This window comes from Amphiprion ocellaris, chromosome 21, assembly GCF_022539595.1.
Source record: "Amphiprion ocellaris isolate individual 3 ecotype Okinawa chromosome 21, ASM2253959v1, whole genome shotgun sequence".
NCBI classification, from domain to species: domain Eukaryota; kingdom Metazoa; phylum Chordata; class Actinopteri; family Pomacentridae; genus Amphiprion; species Amphiprion ocellaris.
Window position 1 is genome coordinate 1800209 of NC_072786.1, and position 25060 is coordinate 1825268.

The window sequence follows — 25060 nt, forward strand, 5'->3', positions numbered from 1 at the left end:
TGCTAGCTGAAGTGAAAAGATGTCGTCTTCTGCTTGTTTCAGTAAAACTTCTTTGTAGAAAAGGGACGGAATAGAGAAGAAAAGATGTTTGGTAATAACTTTTTTTTGTGTTTTATTGTAGCGGTTTCCATAGCAACAACATCCAGTCCATCCCAGAACACGCCTTCACCGGAAACCCATCACTGATCACAATGTAAGTACCGACAGGAAACACAATAGTCTGATGGATGTTTAGTTTTATTTTAGGATTTTAATGAGGAATTTGGTTTATTTTGTGTATTTTTATGTCTTTAGAATTTGTTTTGGGGTTGAAATCTCACTAACTCCTTTCTACAGCAACTATTTTGTACAGTTTGATATCTTCTATTTAAACATCACAGAATTGTGGTTTGAGGCTTAAACTGAAGGAAAAAACGCAAACTTTAACCCTCCTGTTGTCTTCATTTACAGGCACCAAAAAATATTGTTTCCTTGTCTGAAAAAAATCCAAAGTTCAGCAAAAAATTCCCCAAATTTCTGAAAATTTGCAAAACTTTCAGGAAGAAAATTCCAATAATACCCTAAAAGTTTTCCTTAATTGCCCAAATTTGGCGAGAAAATTCTTGTAAATATTTTTTAAAAAATTAGTAAAAATCTTCCAAAAAAATCCTAAAAATATCTAAAGTGATTCCATATATATCAGTAAAACTGCTAATATTTTCTTTAAGAACATTCACATAAAAATCTACCAAAATCCAGTGAAATTCTCTGGATTTTGGTTGATTTTTATGTGAATGTTCTAAAGAAACATTTTTAACATTTCTTTTTTTCCACCAAAAAATGTTCAAAAATTTCCCAGAAATGTTGAAAATGTGGACATCAAAAGTTTCACTGTGAAAATATATTTTTTCCACATTTTCAAACTTTAAAACGGGTCAATTTGACCTGAAGGAGACACGCGGGTTAAACTATATAGAAGAAAATGACTAAATATGTTCATCTAGTGGAACTACAGTGCATTAAATGTGCACTTTTTGATTTAATTACACATTTATTAGCACATATTTTGCTCGTTTCTGTAAATTTTATTGTCACTACAACAGTTGATGACAAGAAAATGAGTTTAAATCATCTTTAATTAAATCAAAAAAGAAAAGTAGAAGCAAAACAAAACAAGAGCAGAACTTAAAAACCTCTAATTTCTCATATTTGTAGTTTATTTTCTGTTAATAATTCTGTCAGTTTTGGAAAATAATCAACTTTTTAAACATGTAAACAAACTGTAGACCTCCATCCAGCAGGGGGCGCTGCAGGAAGAAGTTCATATTTTACGATTTTTGTAAATAAAAGTCAAACAATTAATCCTGTAAAAAGGTTTTTGGCTCTAAAAATGAAGCCATTCTGGGTTTTTGTTCAGAGGTTAGCTTCATGTAAAGTTCAGGAAACAGAAAAAAAATTGAAAACTCAGTGTTTATCCTCCTGTATTGAATACAAACCTGCTTCTCTTCGTGTTTTCCAGATTTTTCTATGACAATCCGATCCAGTACGTTGGACGTTCGGCTTTTCAGGATCTACCAGAGCTTCGGACGCTGTGAGAAACTCAAAATTACACTTTTTGTTCCTTTTTTGTTGTTTTTATGTTAATAAACACAAAAAACTGTTATTATTCTATTTTCCATGAACTGTCTCAACCACTAAACCTTCTGGCAGGTTTGAAAAATGTTTTATCTTTTTAAAAAATCATCAAAGTGACCCAATTTATCAGCCAGAAACTATAAAAACAGGAAAAAAATGTTGGATTTTCAACTTTCTGATGGTTCCTGAACTAATCATGTCTCATCTAAGAATTATATTTAGGTTTTTTGATGCTCCATAATACAATCTAATACTCTTTTGATGTCCCTGAATGCACCGTAATACAATCTAATACCTTTTTGATGTCCTTGAATGCACCATAATGCAATTAGTAGCATAAATGTGTTTTTCCAGCTGATTTCTTTGAAAAATTTAGTTGTTCCAAGTATTTTTTTCGTGTTAATTAAAAAGATTGTTTCTGTGTTTTGGACTGATTTATCACAATTGTGAACACAAGTTTTAATTTTACATATTTAAACAAATATAAGTTGAAATCCAGAACTCAATGTGAAGAAAAACATAATTATCAAGCCAATTTAATCAAGTTAGCTGAACTTAAATGTAGTTTTATATCAATTAATTCAGAAATTAGAGTTCAGAAGTAACACACAATGATCATTATTATGTCTCATAATCCATAACAGGTCGATTAAATCACTAAAATAAAACCAAAATAACCAAATTTAAGCCTAAAATTGTCATCAACAGTTACCTAATTTATTTAAGGTTTTGCCCAAAACAAACCATTTGCACCAAACAGATTCTGTAGAAAAAACCTCCTCAGGACAATATTTAAACACACAGTCGGTACTCGGTTGAACTGCAGGCAGCGTTTCAGAGTTCAGAGGGTTAATTGAGGTAGTTTTGAGACTAAAAACATGGTTTGTTTTGTTCTTTTCCCCATATAACCAAATATACGTTCACAGAATCAGTGTCAAATGAAGAATTTTGCCAAAATGTTGCATAAAATCAGAAAAAAATCCTATTTTTACAGAAAAAAGGCGAAGAATATTAAGTTTCTGAGACATTTTTGGTGACATCCGATCAACATCCAAATCAACATATGAAGAGTTTTTGTCACAAATACTGGAAGAAAATGGAACTCTTTATATAAATACTATAAATATTTCTTTTTAATTTGTGTCTTGTTTCCTCTCAGCTCGGTGGAAAACACTGCCTGCAGTTCAGCTAAAACTACATTTTTTACTCTTTTTTTTTTTTTAACAAAGTTTTTGGAACTTAGTTTTTGAAATTTGCCAAATTAATTAAAAACTTGTGGTTGTAATTATGGTAATTAGATCTAAAATATTTAAAAACTCCTTTTAAAACACTTTTAAAAAATGTTCGAGGAGCAGAAAACGTCCAGAAATAGTTTCTATCTGAGAGCTTTTATGTAACAGTTTGTTTAGTTCCAGTGGATTTCTGAGCTGAAGTTGATCCAGTAATTAGTTTGAGCCTCGTTAAATCTAATGACTCCAAGAATGCCACGTTTTCCTCCCTAAATCTGTGTTTTTTTCTGTCAGATCTCTGAACGGAGCCGCAGAACTCACCGAGTTTCCAGATCTGACGGGAACCAGGAGACTGGAGAGTCTGTAAGTTTGATCCTGAGATGAAAACCCTCGTATTAAACACCTTCACAGCGTTTGATTTTCAGCCGAGCTCAGCGACTGGAAATAAAAACTCCACAACGTTTCTCCACTGAATCCACATTTATAATTTTTACTGCTTTTATTTCATCAAACGTTCCAGTTTTAACATTTTATTTCCAACTAAAGGCTCCAAGGACGAAACTTTTATCAGCTTTTGGGTTTATCTTCACAGTATTTGCTCAATTTTAAAGTTATTCCACCTTAATACACCTTAAAGGCGCCTGAACGCACCACAAAACAATATAATACACTTTTGATGTCCCTGAATGCACCATAATGGAATCTAATACACTTCTCGTGTTCCTGAATGCACCGTAATACTATCTAATGCACTTTTAATGTCCCCGAACACACCATAATATAATCTATTACCCTTTTTATGTCCCTGAACACATCATTTTACTTTCTAATACACTTTTGATGTCCCTGAACACACCGTTTCACTTTGTAATTCAATATTTGATGTCCCTGAATGCATCATAATACAATCTAATGCACCTTAAAGACACCTGAACACACCATGATATAGTCTAATACACTTTTGATGTCCCCGAATGCATCAAAATTTCATCTAAAACACTTCTGATGTCCTTGAATTCACCAAAATACAATCAAATGCACCTTAAAGACACCTGAACACATCATAATACAATCTAATACACTTTTAATGTCCCTAAATGCACCACAATGCAATCTAATGCACTTTTTTATGTCCCTGAATGCATCATAATACAATCTAATACACGTTTGATGTCCCTGAATCCACCATAATACAACATAACAAACCTTTAATGTCCCTGAACACACCATTTTACTTTCTAATATAGTTTTTGATGTCCCTGAATGCACCATAACACAATCCAATACAGTTTTAATGTTCTTGAACACATCATAGTATAATCTAATGCACTTTTCATGTCCCTGAATGCGCCATAATGTGTTTAAATGATCCTTCACACACACTATTACCATTTTATACATATGCAACCGTCAGAAAAAACATATTTCCTGAACCTGAACACGTCAAAACAAACCCCACACCTTCCCTAAATGCACCTTTAATAAAACTTTTATTGTACGTAAAAGCACCATAATGCAGTTTTCATTTAAAATCTGCACTTGAACGCACCGTAATAAACTGATCTGATGTGTTTTCTTTGTGTTTCAGAACCATCACCGGAGCTCAGATCACTTCTTTACCCGCTTCGGTTTGTGAGCAGCTTCCAAACCTGCAGCTGCTGTGAGTCCAAACAAAAACAACATTAGTGCACTGGAAAACAACAACAACAAAACATAAACAAATCTGTAAAATAACTGTAAAAAATCTGGCAGTAATGGAGACAGAAAAATGTTTTAACAAACAGTGGAATACTGTAACATTAAAGAGCTGTAAAAACTAAAATAACGGGTAATTTCTGTGTTATCTGCATATTCTAGCTGATTTAAAGACAGTAAAAATGTAATTTTACAATCAAACACAGTGAAAGAAAAAAACTCTTTGTAAAAACACGGATTTTTTGAAGGGAACTTCATTTATTTTTGTTAAATTTACAGTCAACATGTAAATTAATGTGTTTTTTTCAGGAATTTCAGGAAGAAAATCTATGTAATAACGGGTGATATGTCAAATATTTCCTTCAAATAACAGCAGATAGGAGTAAAATCACAATATTTAATTGATTTATATGATGAAAATTGCATAATATGATACAAATTAATTACCATTTTTTAAAAATTTACATTTTTGATGCTGACATTATTCACAAGTTGTTTATATTTCTATTTAATTTTTGTAATTTTACTTTTAAAAATTTTTTTTATCGTCTGTAAAAGAGCAAAACAGGAAAAATCTGTAAAATGACAGTAAGTTGTTTTAAATTTTATGGTTAAATGTTCTTTTTTTAACTGAGAACTGGTGAATATATATATATTTTTACTGCTTGTTCCGCTATTTTACAGATTTTCTCAGTTTTGTTTAATTAAAACAGATAATATCCAAACATGTAGATGACTGTTTATATTCTGTAATTTATCAGAAGAAGAAAACTGTAAAATTGCCATGAAATGTTCAAAAATCCAGAGATTAAAATGTAAATTTTCTGCAGTGTTTTTGCTGAGTTCCTGTGATGCGTTCAGGGTATGTGGGACTTCTCAGCGCTGACAGCTCTCTCTCTCTCTCTCTGCAGGGATCTCTCCTATAATCACATCCAGACTCTTCCCAGCTTCTCCGGCTGTGAGCGAATCCAGAAGATGTGAGTCTCATCTCCACGTTTAATTAAAACTTTACTTCGCTTTTTATTTTTTTAAATTTATTTCACCGCCTGTAAAGTGCAGTCATTGAATGTGTGGTTACCATGGTGACCTGTGAAGTGCAGCCAGCTGTGCATTATGGGAATAATTAGCGCCGACGTCAATTTCTGACCAATCAGAGGAAAAAAAGAAAAAAAAACTCGCTGTGAAAAACAGATTTTTGATTAAAGTGACGTAATGGAAACGTGTGTGTGTGTGTGTGTGTGTGTGTGTGTTACAGCGACCTGCATCATAATGAGATCGAGGACGTCGAGGAAAACACCTTCACTGGTCTGATGTCACTGCGTTCGCTGTAAGAATATTCACAATGACCACACACACACACACACACACACACACACACACACACACACACACACACACACACACACACACACTCTGCAGGTTTCATTTTCCTGAGCAGCGATCCAAAGACGCCTCTCTAAGTGTTTCCAGGTGGTCTGCAGGTTGATGGGCAGGTAGAGTTTAGCTCAAAGTCAGTATCTGCACCAAAGTACTACAAAATACTACTAATACTACTAGTAGAGTAAGAGTACTACGAGTATAGTTATAGATATACATTTTTAAAATATTTCAAGACATTATAATACTCCTTTGATGCACATGAACGCATCATAATACACTGTAAATGCACCTGAATGCACCATAATACACTTTAAATGCACCTGAACACCTCATAATACACTTTAAGTGCACCTGAACGTACCATAATACACTTTAACACTTTAAGTGTACGTGATCGCACCATAATACACTTTAAGTGTACCTGAACGCACCATTATACATTTTAAATGTACCTGAACGCACCATAATACACTTTAAATTCACCTAAACGCACCATTTTACACTTTAAATGCACCTGAACACATCATAATACACTTTAAGTACACCTGAACGCATCATAATACACTTTTTATAGACCTAAACGTACCATAATACACATTTAATGTACCTGAACGCATCATAATGCGTCTATAATGACCATGAACGCATCATAGTACGTCTATAATGTACCTGAACGCACCATAATACATATTTAATGTACCTGAATGCACTATAACACGTCTATAATGTAACTGAACGCACCATAATATGTCTAAAATGTACCTGAGCGCACCATAATACATCTAAAATGTACCTGAACGTACCATAATATGTCTAAAATGTAATTGAACGCACCATAATACGTCTATAATGTAACTGAACGCACCATAATACGTCTAAAATGTACTTGAACACACCATAATAAACCTTTAATGTACCTGAACACACCATAATAGGTCTATGATGTACCTGAACGCACCATAAAACATCTGTATGTACCTGAACACATCATATGTCTATAATGCACCTGAATGCATCATAATACACATTTAATGTACCTGAATGCACCATAACACGTCTAAAATGTACTTGAACGCACCATAATAAACCTTTAATGTACCTGAATGCACCATAATAGGTCTATGATGTACCTGAACGCACCATATTACGTCTATAATGCACCTGAACGCATCATAATTCATCCAGCAGAGTTGACAGTTCTGGTTATATCTGTAGTTAAAGCCAGAGTTGCTCCACGGCGCCCCCCAGAGTTCATGTGAAGCTGATTAAAGCTGAACTTCTGCCTCTGTGGACGTTGTGATGAATTTTCTGATCGTATTTCAGACCTAAGAGCATTACACACACCCGTTCTTTTATCCTGGATTAGAAACAAAGAGCGGCTGTTACAGCGGGACCCGTGGTGCTTTCACTGTAATCTGAACTAACACAACTACGGCCAGGAGATTAAAGTCGAGGTTCAGTATTTACATGTAGAATGTAGCACAAGAAACAATTCTTTTTATTCACTTACTTTCTTTATTTACGTGTTTATTTAATTTTATTTAGCCTAAAAAAATATTTATTTCACTTTATAAACAAGAATATGATGGAAAAAATTCTACAGCTGTGTCATTAAAAGTTGATTTTTCAGGGTTGGAAGTGTCTTTTTTTATAATTTCATAGACAGATCTTTTAATTTAATGCTTCATGTTGACTGATAATAGGTTCTGTCTGTGTGTTGCAGTGATTTATCCTGGAACAGGTTGTCATCGGTGAAGCCGAACTCCTTCTCTGCTCTTCCTGCTTTAAACAAACTGTGAGTTTTTTACTTTTGGCCAGAATAAGGACTGTTTTTGATTTCAGTGTTAATAAAGAAGCTGCTCTGGTGTTTATTTTCTCTACAAACCTCAACAACTGCTTGGAGGTGAAATATTTAGCATGAAAAAATGTTTGATTTCACTCAATATTAATAATTATTTAACATTTTTACTGATGTTTAATGTGTCATAATACACATTTGATGCACCTAAACGCACCATAATACACCTTTAATACACTTGAATATAACAGATTACATGTTTAAGGTAACTAAAGACACTATAATATACTTTTAATAGACTGAACTTTCTATTAATACACATTTCATGCAACTAAAGACACCATGATACACATTAAATGCATTTGAACACACCATTAATATATTTCTGTTGAACTTGGACATGTCATATTACACATTGGATTCCTCCTGAACGCATCATAACACATGTTTAAAGCACCTGAATACACCATAAGACACGTTTGTTGTCCCTGAACACACCATAATACTCCATAAATGCACCTGAGCTCAACATAATGCATTTTTAGGGTTCCCGAAGACATCATAAAATACATCTAATGCGCCTGAACACACCATAAAATACATCTAATGCGCCTGAACGCACCATAATACATTTTTGATGCACCTGAATGCACCATTTAACATATTTGATGCATCTGAAGACAACATAATACATTTTTAGGGTACCTAAAGACATCATAATAAACATCTGATGCACTTGAATGCACCATAATGCACTTTTAGTGCACTTGAAAACACCATTGTACACTTTGATGACAGTTTGAAGACACAATAGTTTCAAAGTTTCAAAATTTCGTTGCAGAAATGCAATGACAATAAATATCCTTGAATCCTTGAAAAAAAAATACACATCTAATGCATTTTGAGTTCATCATATTAAACATTTGACACACATGAACACACCATAATACACTTTAAATGCACCTGAATGCACCATAATACACTTTAAATGCACCTGAATGCACTATAATACATATTTGATGCACCTGAATGCACCATAATACACATTTGATGCACCTGAACGCACCATAATGCATGTTTGATACACCTGAACGCACCATAATACACATTTGATGCACCTGAACGCACCATAATACGTTTGATGCAAGGGAACGCACCATAATACACGTTTGATGCACCTGAACGCACCATAATACATGTTTAATGCACCTGAACGCACCATAAAAAAAATTTGAAGTCCCTGAATGCACCATAATACACCGTGAATGCGTATTTATTTACCTCCCCTCGTTCTCTCTGCAGCGACCTGTCGTCCAATCAGCTGTCGTCTCTGCCTCTGATTGGTCTACAGAGTCTAACTCACCTGCGATTGGCCGGAAATGATCAGCTGATGGAGCTGATTCCTCGGGAGGAGCTTCCCAGAGTCAGGTGGTAAATTAGAACGTCTTCATACCGACCGGCAGCGGGTTTTATTTTAGTTTTTCTAACGTTGTGTTTATGTTCCAGGGTGATGGAGCTTCCTTACGCCTTTCAGTGCTGTGCCTTCGTCTCCTGTGAGAGAAGAAGTTCGTCCTGGGAACGAGACGAAGCCGAATCAGCTGGAAGAGACGCCTTCAGTCAAGGTTCAGTCGAACAAAAAAACATGTTTTAAAAACTAAAAAAAAAAAGTTTATGGAGGTTTTCTTGACTGAACTTTGACATGAAAACACAGAGCTGCAGGAAAAGTCCTCTGAACGCACCGTGATACACATTTAATGTACCTGAATGCAACATAATACGTCTACAATGTACCTGAAAGCACCGTAATACACATTTAATTTACCTGAACATACCATAATAGGTCTATAATGTACCTGAACGCACCATAATACATCTATAATGTACCTGAACGCACCGTAAGACGTCTATAATGTACCTGAACGCATCGTAAGACATCTATAATGTACCTAAACGCATCATAATACATCTGTCTTGTACTTGAACGCACCATAATGTGTCTATAATGTCACTGAACACATCATAATACACATTTAATGTACCTGAATGCACCTTTTCTATGCTTTGGCTCATGTGGAGGGAACTGGCATTAAGCTTTAGAGCACAGTTATAAACATTTTCAGCTTGAAATAGCTGAAATTTTCAGTTTTGATCTGAGCCTGTTGGTTTCCTCTCGTATAAAGACGGACAAACCATCTGCAGGAATGTGGATCTTACACACTAAATGAAGTTACCAACGTATATGAAGGGGTTTTTTGTTTAGTCCGTCTTATTCTTGACTCTTCTCCACCTTTTCTTGCACAAACTGATGTTTTTTACAAGATGTTTTGGTGCTGTTTCCTCTTTGTCTCTGCAGTGGATCAGGACTGGGAGGATTTTCTGATGGAATTTGAGGACGAACCCAAACTTCAACACTCAGTTCACTGCAGCCCGACACCAGGTAACAAACTAGAGGTCAGAAGTTCGTATAAACACGACTATAATGTAATACTGAGGGAAACGTCTGACTTAAAGAGGTTCAAATTTAGTTCAGAGGGTGAAAACACCAAAATTTTCAGGTTTGAAAATTCAGTCTAAATATTTTACAGAACTTAGTTTTGGGTCCTAAATAAGAAATAAATGAACTCTGAATAACTCCAGTTCCCTTTATTGACGTATTAAACTGACTGAGGTGAAGTGTGGTTCTAGTTTTTTGGTTGAACCTCCTTCAGGTCCGTTCCGTCCCTGCCTTCATCTGCTCGGCAGCTGGATGATCCGGGGCGGGGTTTGGCTCATCGCTGCCATCTCATTGGTCAGCAACAGCCTGGTCGTCCTGTCCGTCTTCTTCTCTCCGGCCGCCTTGGTCACGCCCCCCAAGCTGCTGATTGGCCTGCTGGCTCTGGTGAACGGCCTGATGGGAGTCTGGAGCGGCTGGTTGGCGGCGGTGGACGCCTGGACGTTCGGCAGCTTCTGGAGGTACAAAACCAAACAATGGAGACTCGGAGAACAATGGATCATTTGGGTTTTAGATGTTCTCTAGATTTTAGGAACCCCTAAGATTGCTGAAAAATACTTGATGGTTAGAATCTGGAGATGCGAAGATGTTTAGTTGCTCCATTAAAGCCTGGAAATGGGAAAAAACTGGTTGAAAGTTTAAACATAACCTTCTAGTACCACTAAATCTCACCACCTAGCATCATGTATCTCTTAAAAAAAAAGCCAAACTGTTCATAAACTATATGACTTTACATGACTGTAGGTGGAATGTTTGGAAGAAGCCAGGCTAACTGTTTTATCCTACTGTCAGTATTTGCACCAAGTATTGTTGTACTGATCCAATCTCAAACATGGGGATTGTGGTCGATCAAGGCATTTTTTAATTGATTGGTATCAGCTTGAAACTAAACCCAATTCTTTGTTTATGTCCGCTGTCAAACATTTGTTGTAAACTGAGAGCACAGTGTGGGATGACGCTAGGAATGCTAATCTTCTATAGTTTACTAGATTAATAATTGGCAGCATTATCATTTACTGGATATATCAGTGGACATTTGTCCTGTCCCGCAAAGGAAGCTTTCTTACGTATAACATTTGGATACAAAAACACTGTATTCATCAAATGCAGTTTGTGTCAAACATGTTCGATCTGGTTGGAGGTCATTAACTACCAGAGAAGTCTTTGTCATGGTGCCCGTTACCAGCTAAACTTCGATATTGCTCTCTACTTGCCAGCACGAACTGCTATCCTATCCTATAATGCTACATTTACCCTCTATCCATGTTGTATGTCTGCAGGTAGAGGTGTGTTTGGCTCGTATTCAGTGTTGTGTTATTGTTGTGTTCCAGATATGGAGCGAAGTGGGAGAGCAGCTTCCTGTGTCGACTCAGCGGCTTCTTGTGTGTTTTTGCGTCGCAGACCGGCCTCTTCCTGCTGACCGTCACAGCTCTGCAGCGATGCATGGCGGCCGACGCACGACGCAACAAAACTGACAGGAGCAGCGGTGAGGAAACATCTACACAGACTTTAAAAATCATTAAAAATAAAAAAGAATAATAAAAGAAGCAGAAGTTTCAGCCTCCAGATCCGGAGTTCTTCTTGTAAAGATGCTTTCTGGTTTCCGTCTCCAGGTGGATCTTGGTCACTGCTGTCCGTCCGTCTGTTCGTCTGTCTGTGCTTCCTGCTTGGCCTCGCCGTCACGCTGCCCCCCCTGCTGGCCGGACACAGCAGCACCTCCCTCTGCCTGCCGATGCCTTCATCCTCCTCCTCGTCCTCGCTGGTCATCTCCGTCTCCCTGGTTCTCTTCGACTCACTGTGCTTCCTCGTCATGACGCTCGCCTACACTCACCTCTACTGCCGGGCCAACAAGACTCCGCCCGGCTCAGAGGAGGAGGCAGCGTTGACCCGACACGTCGCCTGGCTGCTGTTCTCCGACTGCCTCCTCTACCTCCCCGTCGCCTTCCTCTCCTTCTCCTCCCTGCTGAGGCTTCCTGCCGCCGGGCCGGAGGCGGCGAAGGGCGTCCTGCTGCTGGTGGCGCCGCTGCCGGCCTGCGTCAACCCGCTGCTCTACCTGCTCTTCAACCCGCTCGCCAGGGAGGAGCTGGCGACGCTGGCCAAACGCACCTGTGGGGCTTTAGCGCTACCGAAGCTCCGCCGAGGAGGAGGAGCTGGAGGAGGAAGGTCGAGGCCGAGCGCGATGGATTCGACGTACGACGAGGACGCTGAGAAACAGTCATGTGACTCAACCCAGGCACTGGTGGTTGTAAAAGAGGAAGAGGAGGAAGTGGGAAGAGGAAGCAGCGAGACGCAACATTCAGTGGTGTTTGTTGCTCCACAACACTGAACAAACACAAACATGGAGGGTTTAAAGTCTCACCTGACAAACACCAAACATCTGAAAACTGTCCCACCCTCTGAGAAGTAATTCAAGGACCCATTCTGACCTACGAATTGGATGAACAGCTGCAAATAGGGACGTCCTGATCAGGTTATTTTGCCCCTGATTCGGTCTTTTCATGCTTATTATCTGCTGGGTTCCAATTCAAAACCATTCTCCTCAAAGATGCAGACTTCACATATATCAACGTTATTAAATCTCCTGTTGTCCTCGTTTACGGGCACCAAAAATATAGTTTGGTTGTCTGAAAAAAATGCAATAATTCAGCAAAAAAATTCCCCAAATTACTGAAAATTTGCAAAACCTTTAGAAAGAAAATTCCAATAATTCCTTGAAAGTTTCCCTTAAAAATTTTATTAAAAAAAAAAAAAATCCCCCAAATTTGGCAAGAAAGTTCTTGTAAATATTTTCCAAAAATGAGTAAAAATCTTCCAATAAAAATTGTAAAATATCTAAAGTGATTCCATATATATCAGTAAAACTTCTAATATTTTCTTTAAGAACATTTAGAAAAAAATCAACCAAAATCCAATGAAACTCGTGGGATTTTGGTAGATTTTTTGTGAATGTTCTTAAAGAAACATTTTTAAAACGCCTTTTTTTCCACCAAAAATTGTGCAAAGATTTCCCAAAAATGTTGAAAATGTGGACATCAGAAGTTTCACTATGAAAATATATTTTTTTCCACATTTTCAAACTTTAAAACGGGTCAATTTTGACCCGCAGGGCGACACGAGGGTTAAAATCAATCCACTGTATCTGCATTACAACTAAATAGTTCTGCAATGCATCAAGAAAACTATCGTATTTATGCCTCGGGTCTGTAACTGAATGTTCTATAAATGATCAGGAACCTTGTTAAGTTAGAGGGTAAATGCAGTATTAGAGGGTAAATGTAGGTTGACAAAGACTTCTGTGGTGGTTAATGACCTCCAACCAGAGCTCCCATTTTTAAGACAAACTGGGATTGACTACGACAGTATTAGTGGCTCGTAAAGGAGCACCATGACAAAGACTTCTTCTATACTTAATGTCTTCCATTCCATTCCCAAACTGAGGTTAACTGGCATAGTGTTCTGATAACCTAATGACATATTTTATTTGTTCTGCATGCTACAATTAGTCAAAATTAGTCAACCAATGGAATCAAAACTGAATATTCGGGATGTCCTCGTTTGATCGCAAAGATCATGATTGGAGTCGACTGAGGCATTTTTTAATGGTACCTTGACCCAGTTCTGTGTTTATGTCCATGGTCACATAGGTGTCATTGAGAGAGAGTACAATCTGTGGTAGGATGCTGGTGATGCTAATTTAGATTAAGTCTCTACTCAGTAATTGCAGTGCTAATGTTCACTACCAACTAAATGATACCATAAAACTGATCACACAGAGCACTTTCCCTGTGATGATACTGATGTCATCAACAAACTCAAGATTTGGGTCACTAAACTGCCTCCATTTCATCTGAGTGGAATTCTGTTTTGGTTGATTCTGGCTCATTCTGAACCTATGAGATCTGATTGGAGGTCCTTAACCTCCACTGAAGTCTTTGTCATGGTGCCCGTTTACTAGCTAATCATCCACAATGCTCTCCCGAAGTGATTCTTGATTCCATTGGTTGACTAATTTTGACTAATTTTAGCATTTAGGACAAATAAGATGTGTCAATCCCAGTTTGATGGAGGACATTAAGCATCGCAGAAGTCTTTGACGTGGTGCTCCTTTGCTATCCAAAAACACTGTTCTAGTCAATCCGAGTTAGTCTTAAACACATTAGCTCTGGTCGGAGGTCATTAACCACCACAGAAGTCTTTGTCATGATGCCCATTGCTAGCTAATGGGCACCAATGCTCTCTACTTCAACATGAACTGTAGTCTGAGTGATGCCTCCTCTGGCTCTACAGTGTTAAACAGGAAGAGGCTCCACCTTGTGGAACAACCAGGAACTACAGCTGATCTATACAGGTGGTCCTCGGTTTACAACATCCTCGACCTACAGCGTTTCGTTGTTACATTGGAACTGGTTCCTTGGAACTAGTTGGCGAGCGGAGCGGACAAATATGTCGTCCCGTGGTGCTATAAGACGGCTTTGTTTACATTCGCCGGTTGTATGCCACCTTGGATCACGCTACATTCGCTAACTTGTAACTTGTAAAATGATTCATACATGCACAAAAGTCGTTGGTATTCATGACCTTTCCGAAGAACTGATCGATATCGTGATGCACATAATGGCTTTGTTTACATTTTCACCGGAGTTCCGACTAACATAATTCAACTTATGTAGATCCGTAGGAACGGAACTCCGACGTAAATCGAGGACCCCCTGTATTAAGGAATGGCTTGGTTTCTAAAATGCTTTGTTTTTTCTAAATTCATTACACAGCTGTCAAGCATATACACTGGATTGATTTTAGTAACTTTATTGTACTTGAAGTGTGTATTATTGAGAAATATGGTGTTTGATTGGGACTTCATAGTGGCAGAAACTAAATATTCAGTGATTTGGACTGGATTGGGTGCAATAAACCTTGATTGCAACATCTCTACTAAATATTTAGTCATTGGTCAGGCATTTAAATACGTTCACAAAGCTGCCAAAATGCAAACTGAGGCAACGCTGCTGCCTGTAGGGGGCGCTAATGAGGCTTTAGTGTTCTCTAAACTTTACCAGCCTTTGCCAAGTGAGACAAAACCTACACAAACACACACACATATATAGATATATATAGAAAAGACAGCAGACTGACTGATGGGATTGTGAGGCAGCAAATGTAGCAGAAGATGGTGAAACAAAAGCACAAGAAGTCGCTCATCATGAACTCACCGGCAGTTTGAGTCCAGCTTTCTCTTCTCGTTCACCTTTGTCCCTCTGCCATCTTTTATTATTTCTTCTTCTGCAGCAAAAGTCGATGGAAACCAGAAGGTTGTAAATCCAGCAGCTTTTATTTTGAAACACAGTTTACAGCACTGTGTTACCAAACGGTGACTGGCCATGTTTTCACGAGTCGGTGTGGAAACTGCAGCGTCCGTGCGAGTGTCGTCACCGAGTCGATGCCGTACGCAAGAATCAGGACAAACAGGATTACAGAGCAGCTGCAGCTTGTGTTCAACAGCTGGAAGAGGAAAAAAAGCAGAACTGTTCCTTTAAACTAACACCGTTTCCTTAAAGTCGACTCAAACTTTTGGACTTCCTTTGACGCTAATCATGAAAACACCAAAACAAGAGTACATTCTCTGAACTCTATTACAGGGTGATTCTGGTATTTTTAAATCTGGTGTCTGTTTTCACGTATTTTTTGGTGTAAATGATGAAACTGGTCCAATATTCATCAAGAATTCTGTAACCTACAAACAGCGTACAGATGTAGCAGGCCAGATTAACCCCCGGCCAAAGTATACCCAAAGTATCCCCTGGTGTTCTTTGGGTATTCTTTGGTTATTCTTTGGGTATTCTTTGGGTATTCTTTGAGTATTCTTTGGGTATTCTTTGGTCAGGGGTTAATCTGCCTGTTACATCAGCTTATTGAGGAAACTTGAGTCTTCTCTGAAGTGTTTTAGAGTTCGACTGTTGGACAAAGAAAACACAAGTTTGTTCAAATCCGCAAAACTAACTCACTTTACACAAAAGACCCCCCATATGTGACTGTATACGTTTGTGTATACAGTAAAGTGTGTACTTGTTGTAAATACAGGCTACTGTGACAATCCTACTTTACTTTTTGTGTAGACTGTGAGGAATCTTTGCCATTTGTAATGTTTGTAAGGCTTCTGTCCTTTCACTTCCCGTTATTTGTTTCGGTCAGTTAAGCGATAGATTCCAGATGTTCCACTCTCCAGGTAACCTTTAGGGTTCCCGAGGTGTTCTCAAACCTGCTAAAGGTTCAAGAAATCCAAAGTTCCACAACAGTCCTGTCCAATACCTGCATCGATTTCACCCGTAGATCCAAGTACATAAAGTCCTTTGGTTAGGGCGATAACAATCTTTCTCGAAGCCTAAAATCGACCATAGATGTTCTTCAAAGTGTGTTCAAGACATAGACTTTACATAAAAGATGGACTTAAAGACTTTGACATACCAAACTGGTTTTTGGATTACTGTTTTCAACTATTTGAAATTTGGTATTTTGGTCTTTTGAAACTGGACACAACAACCAAGGGTGGACACTTCATTCGCCCTAAAACATACGTCCTTTGTCATCTATTTTCCCCTAAATGGCACCATAATTTGCACATAAACACCGTGTTGTTCTAAAGGAGACTTGAAACTAGCAATTGAGACCATAAACTGAACAGGAAATTGTTCACTGAGGTGACAAATCAAGGAAGAAGTCAGCTCATTTCTCATAGACTTCTACACAATCAGGCTTCCTCCTACAACTAGAAGTTGCCCCCTGCTGGTGGTGAGAAAGAATGCAGGGTGAAGTTACTTCCTCGATGCTACGTCCATCTTTTATATACAATCTATCGGCCCATTTTCCACTGCAGGAACTTGAAGGCCTGAACTTTCAACATGTTCTGACAGTAAGAACCTCTGTAGAACCTATTTCAGGATCGTTTTCAGGGGTAATAAGTTCGTACTCGAGGGTAAACTGGGAGAGGACAACAAGGACCATTTGTTCCACCCTCTTGATGTCCTTGTTAATCTTTTATATACCATCTATGGTGAGAAGTAGGATCCTCTTTCAAACTTCTACTCAATTTGACTACTTTTTACAACCAGAAGAGTTGCCCCCTGGTGGCTGCATCCAACCTTTATATTCAGTCTTTGGTTCAGGAACCCCGTTATGGACGACTGGTTTCTATTTTACCCTAAAACTTTCCCAGTCAGGGGCCACCATGCCTCACATCATGATGCTGCCACCACCATGTCTGAAACTTAAGTCTCGGTCCATGCGACAGGGAAAAGACTTGACCAAGACATGTTCTCCAATGTATAGTCTTCTTGTTGTGGTGCTCATTACTGCCCCCTGAGGCTGGATGGTACAAGGGGTCACCATGAGACCAATGTACACTCAAAGTAAGGGCAGATTTATGCTTTATCGTACGAACAAAATTATTTGGGAACTGTCCTTCCACGTTTTATCATCTGACAGGAACGTTTCTCAAACATCTTCTGAGTCATCAGATTTACCTCCATTTTAGCTTTTTCAATCAATCCGATTGATCTACGATGCTTAAATGATTCAGTGAAGGTGGTGTTTATGATAATGCTGTAGGTGTTTTGATTTGTTGTTTTTTTTTACTACAAACTGTAAAAATTAGAAGTTCAGCATGTGTCTGAAAGTTTCATGAAACTGCATGAGCTTGGAAAAAAGAAAAAAAAACGTAAATCTGCCTACGGAAAACATGAACTTGTCATTTTGTCAAAACGTTTTAAACAGTTCAACTGTATCGCATCAACAAGCTTAAAAAATAAGTAGGCGGAGTCTTTGTTGCTCCGCCCACACCTAAAGCCATGGCAACAGAACAAAAAAACAAAAAAAAGTAAAAACTAAAAGCATGACTGTGTGAATGTGGGCATGTGGCAGTGTGACTGCTGCACCTTTCTGTGATCAGCACTTAAAATGTTTTAAAAAAAACTAAAAGCTTCGTTAAAACCTGAAAGGTTCAAACTTTGTCTCCTGTTGTAAACTTTTGTAAAATATCTGAGTGAAGTCGTTTTAGTTTGTAAAATTCAGAGTGAATTTTTAGTTTGTGACAAATAAAACAATGTGGTTGAAACTGATGTTTATGTGTTGTTGTTTGTGATGTTTCCTCCCAATGTTAGAGTGAAATTAGCTTAGCAAATGCTAAATTTATTTTACCCTCTATGCTGCGGAGAAACAGCATAATGCTGCCACCACTGTGTTTCACATCATGATGCTGCCACCATTAACTTGCTGGGTTTGTACATGATTATTTCCATATTTCTATGAAAGTCCGACACGTTTTGGAGTTGGTAACATGCCATATATATATTTGTCCCTGATGAATAAAGGTGAAGAATAAAGCAGTATTAAGTAGAAATACTCACACAGAGTAGCTCAGATTTATAGTTTGGTACTTGACTCTTGATGAACTGAAACTCTGCTGATGTTTTCTTCCTACGTGGAAGCTCTGAGGTGTAGAAGAGGTCAGGATTCCCTCGTTCATCGTCATTCACGGATCGACGACTGTGATTCTGAGCACGCTCAGTTTGTGACGCTGACATGGATCGGAGGGTAATCGTCTGAATCCAAACCTTTATTTAGACCCCGTGAGTCACAGCAGACAGTTTGTTGTTCAGACTGATGGATGAATCATCAACTGAAGACTGAAGATCTGATGTTTGTTTGACAGATGAATTAATATAAATATAAATATATATATATATATATATATATATATATAGTTAATGAGAACTTATCAGGAACCCTCTACTAAAACTACTCTCTGTACAGGTCTTTAAGACGTTCTACCAACATGTTCTCCTGGACGGATTATTGGGTTTTTCTATCTTCAACACTTTAAGGTCCTGAACTTACAGAGGATATGAACTGAATCATATTTTATCGGTTTCGTTAATTCCTGACTGATTAAATACAGAAAGCCTTGAGAAAAAGACGTGACAACAAAACGCCGCTTTCTTTGTCGATTTTACATCATTTTATCTCATTTATGGTCATTTTTGGTCTCTTATAGGTCATTTTCCATCACGTTTACAGTTGTTTTGAGTCACTTTGGTAATTTTATATATTTTACATATTTTTAAAGTAATTTGCCATCTCTTTGTGGTCGTTTCTGTCTCTTTAAAATCATTTTATGTCTTTTAAGAATCACATTTTGTGTTTTTAAGAATCGTTTTGCACCTTTTTGTGGTCATTTTGTGTCTTTTCAGGATTATTTAATGTTTTTTTGGGTCATATTTAATCTTTTTCAAGTCATTTACCATCACATCCATGGCTGTTTTAAGTGACTTTGTAGGTTTTTAGATTCATTTTGTGCATTTTAACAACCATTTTGAACCTCTTTGTGGTCATTTTGCATCTCCTTAGAATAATTTTGCGTCTCTTCAGAATTGTTTGATTTTTTTTGGTCATATTTCGTCTCTTTGGGGTCATTTTCCATCACATTCGTGGTTGTTAAAAGTCACTTTAGTCATTTTTCATGTTTTTAAAGTATTTCTATGTCTCTATACAATCATTTTCTGTCTTTTAACAAACATATTGAACCTCTTTGTGGTCGTTTTGTGTCTCTTTGTGATCTTTGTGTCTCTTTGTGGTCATTTTGTGTTTCTTTAGAATTATTTTGTGTCTTTACAGATTAATGTTGCATCTCTTCAGGATTATTTAATGTTTTTTGGTCATATTTAGTCTCTTTTTGTCTCATTTTCCATCTCATTCACAGTTGTTTTCAGTCACTTAGATCATTTTGCATATTTTTAGAGTAATTTTATAAATCTTTAGGATCATTTTCCATCAGAAATATTTCATGTTTTTTGGTCATATTTCATCTTTTTGAGTTAATTTTTCATCACATTTGTGGATATTTGAAGTCTTTTTTTTGGTCTTTGGAGACCGGATGCAACAACCAAGAGTTTGATCTGACCAAGAACCTGAAAACATTCGAAAACAAACAGCTTCATCGTCTATTTATTTCTCGTTCGGACGATAATTTACTGAATAAACATCAAGTCGTATTAAAGGAGATTATAAACTAGAGATTGAGGCCATAAACTCTGGAGAGAAATGTTTGCAAATCAAACGAGAACGCAGCCTCACCTCCTTACTCTGATTGGTTCTGATTGGTTCCTACGGAGGCTCTGATTGGTCCGTCCTCCCTGTGCAGGTAAGAACAGCTGCAGATGTTCCACAGTTCTGGTTTCTGCTCCTGGAAGTTCTCAGAAATTTAAACTTTTTCTACTAGATTTAAAACCCGACAGAACAAAGAAACCGGTCTGAGGTGAGTCACTCTGAGTTATCCCTAAAACAATCGCACAATTACCCACAACAAACCGTCAACAACTGACTCCGTTTAGTTTACAGCCTGATGTTCAAACATCGGAACACAGGAAGTTAAAGTCAGGGAATGTTGTGGCGCTGGAGATTTATATAACTGACATCTGTTTATGTTTTTTATTGATGATAAATCGTTGTTTCCTCTGAAGCTTGTTTTGTACTCGAGTTGGTTGGATCAGTTTGTGTCTCTTATTCGTCAGTTTGTGTGTCTTTGTGGTTGTTTTGTGTGTGTTTGTGGTCATTTTGTGTCTCTTTGTGGTCATTTTCTGTCTTTATGGTCATTTTGTGTCTCTTTGTGGTCATTTTCTGTCTTTTTGTCGTCAGTTTGTGTCTTCGTGGTTTTTTTTGTGTCTTTGGGGTTATTATATGATCATTTATTGTCTTATCATGGTCACTTTGTGTGTCTTTGTGTTAGACTTTTGTCTATCTGTGACTATTTTGTGTTTTCATTGTTGTTTTGTGGATCTTTGTGATAACTTTTGTCTTGTTTTGATTTTTTTTTTGTTTTATTCTGGCTGTTTTTTGTGTTTTGTCTTCATTTTGTTTTCTCTGTGGTTGTTTTTTGTCTATTTGTGTCTCATTGTGATCATTTTGTGTCTCTCTGGGATCATTTTATGCCTAATTATGATCATTTTAAGAGTTTTTTTGTGGTCATTTAGTGTATCTTTGTGATTATTTTGTGTGTCTTTGGTAGCAGCAGCGGTCAGATCTACTTTTCTAACAGCCTCTACTGCCACCTGCTGGTCAAACGGTGGAGCAGCAGATGTTAAACCCTTCAGTTTCTCTGGTTTTATGTTTCTCTGTAGCATAAGTCCAGTTTACCTGAAGGTTTTCTGACTCTTCAAGATGTTGTTTTGACTTGAACAGATTGAAAAGAGGAAACTAAGAGCTGGAAATTCTCTGAGAATTAATATTTATCCATCTCCTGCTTCACAAACCACTAAAACAACACATAGGAACTTGTGAAACTTGCCTAAATGAAAAAAAAAAGAAGTAAACCGGTGATTTATTTTTTTGAACAGGGAATAAATGTGTCTTCTATGAAAACATTTAAAACTTAATTTTAGTATAATTTGTCAGAAATTCAAGTTAAAGATGATTAAAACTTTTCTTTTAAATCTAAAATCTCTTAAACATGAAATAGAAAAATCTTAACAAGAGGCAAAACGATGAATATTTTGTTGTTTTATGAATGAATCTTCAATTAGAGGAAATGTAGAATGGTCTGACTGCACCTCACTGTCATTCTAGGGGAGACTGGTGTCAAACATGCAAATCTGTGTGGTCGTTTTGTGTCTTTCTGGTCTTTTTGTGTTAATTTGTCACAATTTTGTGGTTTCTATGGTTGTTTTGTATCTTTTTCTAGTCATTTTGTGCTTCTTTGTGGTTGTTTTGTGCCTTTTTGTCACAATTTTGTGGTTTCTGTGGTCATTTTGTGTCTCTTTGTGGTCATTTTGTGTTTCTTTGTGGTTGTTTTGTGTCTTTGTGATCAATAGTGTCTCTCTGTGGTTGTTTTGTGTCTCTTTCTGGTCATTTTGTGTCCCTTTGTGACAATTTTGTGGTTTCTTTGGTTGTTTTGTGTCTTTTTGTGGTCATTTTTTGTCTCTTTGTAGTCAGCTTGTGTCTCTTTCTGGTCATTTTGTGTCTTTTTGTAGTAGCTTTGTGTCTTTGGTCATTTTGTGTCTCTTTGTGGTCGTTTTGCGCATCATTGTGATTTTGTGTGTCTTTGTGGTCATTTTATCTTTGTTGTATTTTGTGAGTCTTTAAGGTCATTTTGTGTCTCTTTGTTGTCAGTTTGTGTCAGTTTGTGGGTGTTTATTTAATTTCTCAGAATTATTAGTCACTTAAATGCTGCTAAAATGTGAAACTAGACTTAATGCAGATATCTTCCAACCCTACGAGTATACATACGTCTTTATCCTTCATCTATTCATATTTCCATCCCTGTTTTTGCTTCTTTCCATGTCATTTGCCTGTGTGTGTGTGTTTGCAGTGATACGAGCGAACGGTTTATGGCGACACGCCTGCGTCAGGTGTGTGGATCTTTAACTGTTTCCTGTTCAAAGCTCAAAGTCCATCCGACGGACAGAGACGACCCATAGACGATCCACAGACGATCCATAGACGATCCACAGATGACCCATAGATGATCCACAGATGACCCATAGATGATCCACAGATGACCCATAGACGATCCATAGATGATCCATAGATGATCCATAAACAACAAGGAGACTAAAGAAGAGTTTCTCTGAGCAGAACCCAACAACGAACTAAAAGAAGAGGACTAGCGGACGAAGCTGGACGAACTCTGAGGTTCTAGAAGCGGACGTGGAACCATACATGGATTGTACCTGAGGACGTTCAGGTCGGATAAAGTCTCTGCTGACTGACCGTCTGACTGGCGGCCATCTTGGAGTGGCGTTCAGGTGAGTCTGAACAAACAACATGTCGAGGTAATCCGTCCGTTTGACCAGCGGAGCGTCAAGTAAGCGTTCTCCGGATCATAGTCAGGAAGGTTCTGCAAAGTTCTAGAAAAGTTGTGAGGGGGAGGTTTTTTCTTAGTTGCCCGAATGCTCCTCTGAAATGCTAGAAAATTAAAGATGTTCTGAAGGAGTTCTAAAGGCGGCGTATAGAGCACTTTACAGAGTAATGTGTCTCTTCAGAAATATTTGGTGTTTTATGGTTTTATTTTGTAGTTTTGCATGTTATAAGAGTAAATTTATGTCTCTTTATACTAATTTTCCATCTTTAAAGAATAATTTTGTGCATTTTAACAACTATTTTGCATCTCTTAACAATAATTTTATGTCTTTACAGATTAATATTGCGTCTCTTCCAAATAATTTAGTGTTTTTTGGTCATATTTAGTCTCTTTGAGTTCATTTTCCATCACATCCACGGCTGTTTATGATAGTTTTGAATGGTTTTAGAGTCATCTTACTTCTTTTTAGGATCATTTTGCATCTTCTTAGAATCATTTTGTGCATTTTAGCGACCATTTTGCACTTCTTTGTGGTAATTTTGCATCTCTTGAGAATCATTTTGCGTCTTTACAGATTATAGTTGCATCTCTTAAGAATTATTTAGTATTCTTGGTCACATTTAGTCTCTTTGAGTTCATTTTCCATCACATCCATGGCTGTTTTTGATAGTTTTGAATGGTTTTAGAGTCACTTTCTGTCTTTTTAGAATCATTTTACATCTTTAAAGAATCATTTACCATCTTTTTAGAATCATTTTGTACATTTTAGCAACCATTTTGCACCTCTTTGTGGTCATTTTGCGTCTTTACAGATTATTGCTGCGTCTCTTTAGAATTATTTCATGTTTTTCTGGTCGTATTTCGTCTCTTTGGGGTCATTTTCCATCATATTTGTGGCTGTTTTAAGTCATACTGAGAGCTTTGCATGTTTTTAGAGTCATTTTATGTCTTTTTAGAGTCATATTGTGTGTTTAAACAAACACTTTGCATCTCTTTGTGGTCATTTTGCATCTCTTGAGAATCATTTTTCAGTTTCATTTTGTGTCTCTTCAGATTTATTTTGTGGTTTTTTTCATCATATTTTGTCTCTTTTTGTCTCGTTTTCCATCATATTCAAGCTGTTTTAAGTCACTTTGATAGTTTTGTATGTTTTTAGAGTCATTTTGCATCTCTTGAGAATCATTTTACGTCTTTACAGATTAATCTTGCGTCTCTTCAGATTTATTTCATGTTTTTATGGTTGTATTTCGTTGCTTCGCTAACACTCTAAACCAAATGTTGCATCTGGAACATCCTTCCTTCATTATTCAGTAACTTCTTGGAACATTTTATAATGTGTTCTCTCAAAAATATCCCTAAAAAAATCCTGCAGGAAGAATGTTCCACCTCTGTTAATGTATCACTTTACAGGAAAGTTTAAGCATTCATAAGAGGCCTCAAGAACATATTGAATCCATTTTTGGAATTTTGGTTTGAGAACATTCTTCATTTGTTGTCATGAAGTGTTGTGTTCCACCATTGGTAAGAAATCACCCTAAAGGAATGTTTTGTTGTTTTTTTTAATCTAAGATCTTGAGAACATCCTGAAAACATTTTTGAACGGTGGTTTGAGAACCTCTGCAGTGGAACAGAATCTAAACGTCTTCTGGATTTTGACGTTAAAACGTTCTACTTTGTAGGAACATTATTTGAAACAATGAACATCCTTAAAGTGTTCTTTGAACGTTAGGTTAAAACTTGGAAACATTGTTAGAACTTGTAGAACCAACAGGAGTAACATTTAATTTGAATAAATTCAGCGGAACGTTTACAGCAGAGGAACCAGGAGGTGGTCGGGGTGGATGGAGGTCCCATAAAACACTCAACTCCTAAATGTTGGTTTGAAAACATTCTTCCTTTGTTATCATGGAACACTGTGAATGTTCTGTAGAAGAACGTCCTATAATGTGTTCCCGTAACAACATTCCAAACCATCCACAGAATACTGCAGAATGAATGTTCCACCT

The 25060-nt window shown here is 37.2% G+C and overlaps 2 protein-coding genes across 5 annotated transcripts in view; both read left to right on the forward strand.

Annotated features, from left to right (window-relative positions):
- Positions 1-18318, forward strand: part of LOC111571220 (leucine-rich repeat-containing G-protein coupled receptor 5-like) — a 51871-nt gene extending 33553 nt beyond the window's left edge. The window contains exons 8-20 of the mRNA XM_055006712.1: positions 122-193; positions 1499-1570; positions 3138-3206; positions 4432-4503; positions 5450-5515; positions 5794-5865; positions 7642-7713; positions 9019-9144; positions 9223-9338; positions 10070-10153; positions 10425-10668; positions 11539-11693; positions 11821-18318. Coding sequence (XP_054862687.1) covers positions 122-193; positions 1499-1570; positions 3138-3206; positions 4432-4503; positions 5450-5515; positions 5794-5865; positions 7642-7713; positions 9019-9144; positions 9223-9338; positions 10070-10153; positions 10425-10668; positions 11539-11693; positions 11821-12533 — 1933 coding nt within the window. The 3' untranslated portion in view covers positions 12534-18318. The remainder of the gene's footprint in view (positions 1-121; positions 194-1498; positions 1571-3137; positions 3207-4431; positions 4504-5449; positions 5516-5793; positions 5866-7641; positions 7714-9018; positions 9145-9222; positions 9339-10069; positions 10154-10424; positions 10669-11538; positions 11694-11820) is intronic.
- Positions 18319-20399: 2081 nt separating this feature from the next.
- The window catches only part of LOC111571221 (myelin regulatory factor-like protein), a 30105-nt gene continuing 25444 nt past the window's right edge, over positions 20400-25060 (forward strand). For all 4 annotated transcript variants that reach the window (XM_055006258.1, XM_055006257.1, XM_055006256.1 and 1 more), the window contains exons 1-2: positions 20400-20513; positions 22563-22998. The gene's annotated coding sequence lies outside the window, so the exon portion shown is untranslated. The remainder of the gene's footprint in view (positions 20514-22562; positions 22999-25060) is intronic.